The 8,571-nt window shown below is 42.7% G+C and overlaps 1 protein-coding gene across 1 annotated transcript; it reads left to right on the forward strand.

The window, feature by feature from the left end:
- Window positions 1-6,152: 6,152 nt before the first annotated feature.
- On the forward strand, window positions 6,153-6,602 carry LOC149252485 (uncharacterized). Its single transcript, XM_089454163.1, has one exon. The coding sequence runs from the start codon at window positions 6,153-6,155 to the stop codon at window positions 6,600-6,602; it is 450 nt and encodes a 149-aa protein (XP_089310289.1).
- The last annotated feature ends 1,969 nt before the right edge of the window (window positions 6,603-8,571 follow it).

Here is an 8,571-nt window from a genome sequence, read left to right on the forward strand (position 1 = left end):
AAATACAATACATTATTTTTCATTCTGCTTTCATGATCTAGCTGAGGCGGGCATTCCCATGCTCAACTTTATAAATTCATTTTGGTACATAGAACAGACGATCGTCTGATGGTAGACTGATAATCCTCTGCTGAAATTATCATCCTTTGAGTAGGATGATCATCTGCTGCAATGATGTACATGTCAAATTTTTTTATATTTCCTGAATATATATCGCAGCCCGGATGGATGAAACTAGATCCGGGGTCTTCAAACTCGTTCGATCTTCACTCTAAGTACAAGTCGATCCATGTGAGAATTGTGCTGAAGTCGAACATGGAAAGACATCGCTTGATTACCGGTCAATGATGTAAACCGTTAACAAGCGCGAGAGGAATCACCGATAATGATAATGACCCTCAAGGTATTGCAGTACAATTCACGTGGTGTGAATAAAGGACTTGGCGTCGAACACCACGCAAAATCTTCTGGTCGAAGGTCATTGATGTATACCTGTCGCCGGAAGTGAGAAACTTGCCATTGAGGCATGCAAGCTTCAAAGTACTGAGGGGGGTGTTCCTAGATCAACTTCTTGGATAATGAGCTAAAGTCGAAAAGAAGCGATCCGTCAAAGGAGGGCCTTAATGAATCCCACATCAGTGACACGGAATGGAGCTAATGATTTTAGTGGAGGTGAAAACAATCTGTGACATATGATTCAGGGTGGCGATCATGGGTGGATGAAGGATAATGTATGGCAGTGGATGGGACACGGTTGACTCTTTCTGAACACCATCTCTTGAACATATAACGACACTGATGCGATGGATCGGTAGCATTACCCGAAATGTGGATGGTTTGGAGAAGACCATGGTGATGAGACCGGTGAATGAAACAACCCAACCCGATGTGATACGGAGGAAAAGTGTCATGTTCAAGAGCGACTTGCTACCATTAAAGCTTTGAGGTTCTCCCAATTTTTCCCCAGTCATTTCTGACCAGTACCTCTTTATTTTTGTCAAGCTTGAGGAGGATAGCATATGCTTGTTCTATAACCTGCCCTTCGGGCAAGCCCATCGCTATGTTTTAACGAGCCTAGCGATAGGGAAACTCGTTCTCGTCTAAAGACAAGTTTGTCGCTATTTAATCATTTTAACGAGTCTAACGACAAGGAAAACTCGGTCCTTTTCATTTTTAGAGAGTCTGAAAAGGTACAGAAAGTTAACTCCATAATTCCTTTTTCGTCATCTAATCCCTTAAGTCCGAAAAAGTATAAAACAATACAGAAGGGATGAGTTTTCGATAATTTTAACGAGCCGAATAAAACAAGCGCTCGATCTTTTTGTGCAATAATCCCTCAGGTCCAAAAAGATTAAAATATAGAGGAGGGATAGCTCTTCCGGTCATTTTAACGAGCTGGAGGGCCAAAACTCGGCAAACTTTTCATATTTTACGAGTCAATTGAAAAGAGCTCAAAGAAGACTCGTCTTTTGAGGAACGAGTGATAAACAGGGATAGCAGCAGATTCCAGGTACAGGTTGGAATTTTCCATTCACGGCAATGTCACAAGGATGGCTAGGTGAAATCTCTCTTCGCAACTGTTCCTCAAAATGGGTAAACAATCATATGGAGGTGAACGATCGGCCAAATGGAATGGAGGTGGCAGGTGCAAAACACGACCAAGGCTTTTTATGGCTAATAAATTTACGATCAAAATGGTTATTTACTGGGATAGGTTCATTTTTTATTTAACGAGCTTGAATGCACCAAAAACACTGCTCAATCTTATGTTTACTTTTTAACGAGCATGAACTATGTGCTTAAACTGCTTGGATCTCATTTTTCTATTTTTTAACGAGCATAAATTCCGCGGTAAAACTGCTCGATTATATGGGATTTTTTACCATTTACTAGCTTTTCTCTTTTCAAGGATAGTACTGCATTCTCAATTGCTGCAACAAACTTTGTTAGAAATGAATAACATTTGCATGAAAATGAGATTATAACCCTAATATTTCACTTTGAACTACTTAAAAAGCCATTAAAAAGGTGTTTTTACCTCTCATTTACTATTTCATTTACATTTGGTTTGTTGGAGCTCTAGAGGTGCCTCTTCCCCCTTGATTTTCACCAGCTGATTCCGGGAGATTCTGCGGATGATTTTCGGCGCCGTCTGGACCAGGTAGGAGCTAAACCCTAGCTCTTTCTTTTCATGGTTTCATTTTCCAGTTTTATGCCTGTTTTTCAGTCTTTCTGGGCCTCAGGGGTTTTGCCAGGGCGCCCTAACTTCAGCGCAGGTTCCCCATTCGAAACCTGCGCTGAATGTCAAGCTTTCTTAAGGCAGCCTGACCTTCAGCGCAGGAGGGACACTTTCTACCTGCGCTGGGCTCAGAAAACTGAGTTTCTAGCTCATTTTTCGATGAATTTTCGCCAGTTTTTCATCAAAATCAGGAACTTACTCCTTCTCTTGTTTGCTTTGTGGGGAACTTTGAACAAAATGTCCCTTACATGGCGAGAATGAGAACATGAAGAGGAGGACATGATTGCCCTCCATGACCCGGTCACGGTGAACGCGCTGCGGAACTGTGGCCTGCTGAAGTTTTTCCGTATCTCTAGCATGAGAGCGCAGATTACTTTGCTGCAGTATATGCTTGATGCTTGGGATCCTGTTAACCAAGTATTCCAGATTAGGGGAAAGTCCATCCCCTTGACCATAGAGGACATGTATTTCTTGACTGGGTTGTCAAGACGAGGCGCCCCCATTTCCTTGTCAGGTACGGCCCGGGGGACCGATTCCATCAGAGATTATGTCCGCCAGTATTGCAGGGAAGGTTCTCAGCCGAGCAGAGATGGCAAGATTGTTATCCGTGAGATTACTGACAGGTCTCTCAGGTCCATTCTATATACCATTGGTAGGATGGCCGGTAGCGCAGCTCTACATGTTGCCAACAGATCTTATATGCAGCACGCCTTGGAGTGTCTCCAACCGAAAGTATTCAACTGGTGTGATGCAGTACTTGTTCAGATGAAAAGTCAATTGATCAAGGTAAAGGACGGGAAGCTAAAGAACTTTGGATTTGGTTCTATTCTGACTGCCTTCGCCTTGGAGAAAATCCCACTGATGCAGCCTCAGTACATCATACTCGACTTGCCTTCTTCGACCGAGCCACGCATGCAGAGGTGGGTTGATCACATGTCTAGGCATGCTGGTCAACCTCAGATTACTTTTACTGAGGCCTTCTTCAGGTGGTTCGAACGCCAGGAGATGGTCTTCTCCGAGTATCCATATGTGGGTATGGATTTCCGAGGTGATCCGGATTTGGTGTTACCGGATGGCGAACAGTGGGGTGCTATTGGTAAGCTCTTTGACCATATCACTGTTTACTGTTTTATTCATAATGTTGCTGTGCTTTATTCTGTCAAGACTTTTAATCATACTCTTGGGTGCATGCAAATGTTGGTCCTGTTCGTCCAGCAGTTCGTCCGAGACCGCCAGTTGCTGCTCCGGCAGTGGAGCCTGCTAGGAGAGATATCCTCCGCGACCTTGACGATACTGAGACCCTTACAGCTGTGCAGGAGCAGGTTGAGAGCCTTACTCTCGGCATTCCCGATGTGAGGATTGATGAGTTACCTTTACAGCTGCAGCGACACACTACCGGTGTGCCTAGACGATGGACTCGTCTCTTGCGCATGATTGCACAGGCCGTGACGTGCTATCATGAGCACCACTAGGCTAGGGTGCCCCCTAGCATCTTTTTGAGTTTTAGGTCAATGACCAATTTTGTCTTGGTTACAGAACATTATGTATGAACTATAAACAGCTTATATATATTTGATTTTCGAGTTTTATTCTGATTGAGTTATATGATCCATATGTACAATCTTTGATGATGTATCCTTTTTATAAATGTTGCAAATGTCTATCTAACACATAGTTTGCTAATGAGTCAGTTAATGTGTTTAAATTTCTGGAAATATGTTGATATTGAATTGAATCAAATCATCTTTCCAAGATCTTAACCCTTAGGAACATGCGATAAATAGCTGGATTGCGAACAGAATATATACCATTGAGTTGTAGTATTATGAGCTGTGAGTCTAGCCTGACAATTAGTCGGCGTATGCCACATGTGATGGCATCAGAGAGTAGTTCTATCAACGCGCTATACTCAGCGATGTTATTCGTTGATTGCCCAATACATACACCTCTGAAACTTACTAACTCGTCGTTTGGATCAAAAATGGCCCAGGCCGCGGAGGATAGGTTCCGCGAACTACGACTCGCTCCGTCGGCATATCCAACACATGTCTCCAGAAGGTTCAACATCTACAACAAATGGAAAAGGTGGATCACTCAACTAGAACAAATACTTTATCAAAAACAAAATACAACAAAAGCATGCAGGTTACTATTTAAGCATAGTAACGCTTGAGGTACAGCCCGTTGCGGGGCTGCGCCAGTGGAATTCCATCGTAATCCATTAACTCGTAGGCTCCTTTTGCTAACACCCTTTTAACAATATAGGGGCCCATCCATAAGGACTTGAATTTACCTGCTCCCAATTTATCGGATTCTTGGTCATAAAGCAAGACCAAATCACCTTCTGAGAAGACAAGGGGTTTGACACTTTTGTCGAACTGAGCCTTGACTCGTTTCTTATGGGCTTCGTTAGCCAAAGCGGCATCACGACGGGTTTCATCGAACTGGATTAATTCCAAGAAACGAGCCTCTTCTTCTGAAGTTCCGGGGAGGAGATCAATTGCAAGTTTAAGCGACGAAATTTCGCACTGGATTGGTAAGACTGCTTCCAGGCCGTACACCAGTTGAAAAGGTGTGAACCCGGTTGCGTTCTTTACCGACGTTCGGTAAGCCCACAAGGCTGAGTATAGGATTAGGTGCCACCTTCTTTTATGAACCCCGATCATCCTTTGCAACATACGCTTCAGGACCTTGTTGATTGCTTCAACTTGTCCGTTGGCTTGCGGATAATACGGGGTAGAGCTGTCGTGAGATAGCCCTAGCTTGGCAGCTAATTCGACCATCATGTGATTGCGAAAATGCGACCCATGATCTGTCACTATAGCCTGTGGTACGCCGAACCTGGCGACTACATGATTGAAAAAGAAAAGGGCAGCTGTTTCACCAGTGTTATCCAATGTAGACATCGCCTCGGCCCATTTGGTAAAATAGTCAACAGCGACTATAATATACCCATGCCCCCCGGTCGAGGTGGGGTTACATTGCATTAAATCTGTTATCACTGAAAATTTTGTTGCCAAATTTTTTTAGCCTAGCTTAAAGACAGGGTGTTTTCGCAGCGCATAAATCCGTTAGCAGTTTCGCAGCGCCATCTGTTTTGGTGATTTCGTAGCGAAAACACTGACCTTGCACTGGCTACGCTGCGAAATTGGGAAATGACAGATATTTAAGGTGAATTGATGGAAACACTGCAGGAAACGAGGTTTGTCAAGCTGTTATATGTGGGCCTGTACTCCATTGAAGGAAGAGGATCATATGGTTCGTTTGCAATATGCATACTCTCATTTGTGTCACTTCATTGTTTCTGGCAAATGCTGGGCTTGCAGCCAATGTAAGAGTTGACAATTATATATGAGGCACAACAAAAGCCTGATGAAGGGAGTGGCCTCCTGTCAACAGTAGGGAAAAAGCATTTATTTAATTCGGTTGAAGTGACAGATGTTCCTGCAGATACTAGGGATAAAAGATGAAATTGTGGAGAATGAATTCTTTGATACCCGTCAGGACTTTCTTAGCTTTTGTCAAGGAGATCACTATCAATATGATACTTTGCCACGTGCCAAGCATTCTTCCACGATGGTTCTTTATCATTTACATAATCCTACAGCACCTGCATTTGTAACCGCATGCAATACCTGTCATCATGATATTGAAACAGGGCAGAATGGTTTAATAGAGGGAGAGAAATTAGTAAAATAAAGAAGGGAGCAAAAAAGAAAATGGCAACAGCATCGTCGTCACCACCACCATCAACTGTGGAGATGATGAACAAGTTGGCGCGCAGCTGATAGGGAAAACTTCTGTAAAGCGTGTGAGAGAATCAGAATCGCGTGGGAATACTTCAGAGAGGAGATGTAAAGCTGGAAATTTGAAATGTGGACCAGAAACCGGCCAGACCAAGTCTCTCAAGGCGATGAATTGTGATATATGCTGCATCGGATTTAGTTTTTGCCGTGAATGCTCTTGTATTCTCTGTGGGAAGGCTACTGATCAGAGTGTGGCAGACTACTGTAATATCAGATGCGAGGGAAAGCTGAATGAAGAATTTGTTTGTGGGCATGTTGCTCACCTAGAGTGTGCTCTACTTTGTCATATGGCAGGCGTAGAGCCAAGCATTGGTTTAGATGTGGAGTATCATTGTAGACGCTGTGACAAAAAGGCGAACCTGATGATGCTTGTTTCCAGCATACTTCATGCATCTGAATCCCTGGAAATACGAGCTGATGTTGAGAAGAATTTGTGTCTTGCTTTACGTATTATACAGGGTACAAGGCAGATTGTGGGAAGAAGCCTGCAGAATAATATGGAGTTATCTCTAAAGAAGCTTCGCATTGGAACGAATCTGGCAATTCTGATGGCATAAATTTAATCACTCAAATAAGATCCCACATCAGTGATATACAGAGTGTTATTTTGGCTCTCAGAATCCATGTTTTTGGCCGGTTTAAAGATCTGGTTACTTGCGCAAATGGTCTAGTGTTAATTATGGCCATTTTAATTATTCACACTCCAGTCGCATATCAAGTTCTAGAGCACTTGAAAACTTGTTTGGTTCCGGCATTTGGTTACAGCGTTAACACTTTTTGAGCCTATCCTCAGTTTGATTGCAGTTCTGTCAAGGGATTTGCGTAAGGAGTTCATGCCTTTTCTCCATAAACTAATGGAAGCCATGAGAAACCTTCTAGAATCTGGTGGAGATTGAAATCCTGAAGTTCTTGAACAGGTTTTCACAGCTTTCTCTTATATCTTGAAGTACATGCAGAAGCTTCTTGTAAAGGGCATTGCACTTGAACGCAGAAGGCTTGATGCGACCGGAAGTGTTGGAATATGAAGATGGCAGTTGCAATTATGGTATCATGGCTTATATGTCGCTATCCAATATCCCTCTTAAATGCAGTAAGATGCGCAATTACCCTTTCAGGTTACATTTTCTATGGATATGTGAGACACAAGCTGAGCGTCGATAAAAATCTTATTGAGGTATTTGTGAAAGATGTGGACAAAGACCATGTGGTTTTGTTTGCAGCTGGAGCTTCCAGAACTGAAGATCAAGATGCCATTGATGCTGCTATTGTTGGAACGTTGGCAGATCCAAAAGAGGCTCGAGCGGGGGGTTACTGAGATCCATTTCTTACCTTTTAATCCGGTTGACAAACGTACAACATTTACATATGTTGATGCTCATGGAAAATGGCATCGTGCTAGTAAAGGAGCACCAGAGCAGATTCTTGACCTCTGCCATTGCAAGGAAGACGTGAGAAATAAAGTACATTCAGTGATTGATAAATTTGCTGAGCGTGGACTTCGTTCCCTTGATGTAGCTAGACAGGAAGTTCCTGAAAGGACCAAAGAGAGTGAGGGAACCTGGGATAGTGTTTTGGGAGGTGCTGTTGAAAAAGACACCAATTTACCAGTTCCAAACACAGATGCGTTTCTACCAAAGCCATTAGAGTCTGCATTGGTTTTAGAGGTCCATCATATTGCTTATGGAGTTAGACATGCTGCTCTTGTTACAGAGTTTATACTTGAGGAATTTCCTATTGAGGATGGCATGGTGGAGGGACTTGCAGATTCTACATCAAAATTAAGGTCATTTGAACACCAGCACTTAAAGGAACACAGTGATACATGTCAAAATGAGCAGAATGGATGTCTGGAAAATACACAGGATGCAATGTTAGAAGGTTTCTGCTTCTACTAATGAACTTTCTGTTGGTCCACTAGATTCTGGTAAAATTGTCACTACCTGCAGTAATGGTAAACCGATTAGTATACAAGCAAAGGTTACAGCAAGAAATGCAGAGCTATTTGTTATTACAGCAGAAATTGAAGGATGACAATGAACTTTGTTTTAGCCTCTTATGTCAGGCAGCTATTGAAACCCCAAGGATTCTTAATCTCTCAAGCAGTGAACACTTTAGTGGACCTTATGGGGAGGGTTTTGTTTTCATGACCAATGATTGGCATACATCTCTTTTTCCTTGTTACTTGAAGACAGTCAAATTTTAGGTTGAAGCTGTGGTTTTTTTTTTATTATACAGCAGTTTCGTAGCGCGCTACGAAACTGCTGTAGCTGCATGTTTCAGTTGAGCCAGTTAATTATGTACATGTGACTGCAAATCTTTTTGAAAGTTCGGTTATCACACAAGTGTATGGAAAAGGGTGGCCAGCACATCGAAGACGTGGTAGCCTGTGCTATTTTGAGTAATCAAAGATAAAAGGCACGCTTCTTTGGATTCAGATATGGTAAAGCGCATCAAAGACCGAAAAACAGGGGCCTATGTTTCAGGGTAACAGAAATGTTATTAAAGACAAACATGGAGCATTAAAGG

Source organism: Pinus tabuliformis, chromosome 7 (genome assembly GCF_031772625.1).
Source record: "Pinus tabuliformis cultivar Carrire ecotype Pingquan chromosome 7, CPIR1, whole genome shotgun sequence".
NCBI classification, from domain to species: domain Eukaryota; kingdom Viridiplantae; phylum Streptophyta; class Pinopsida; order Pinales; family Pinaceae; genus Pinus; species Pinus tabuliformis.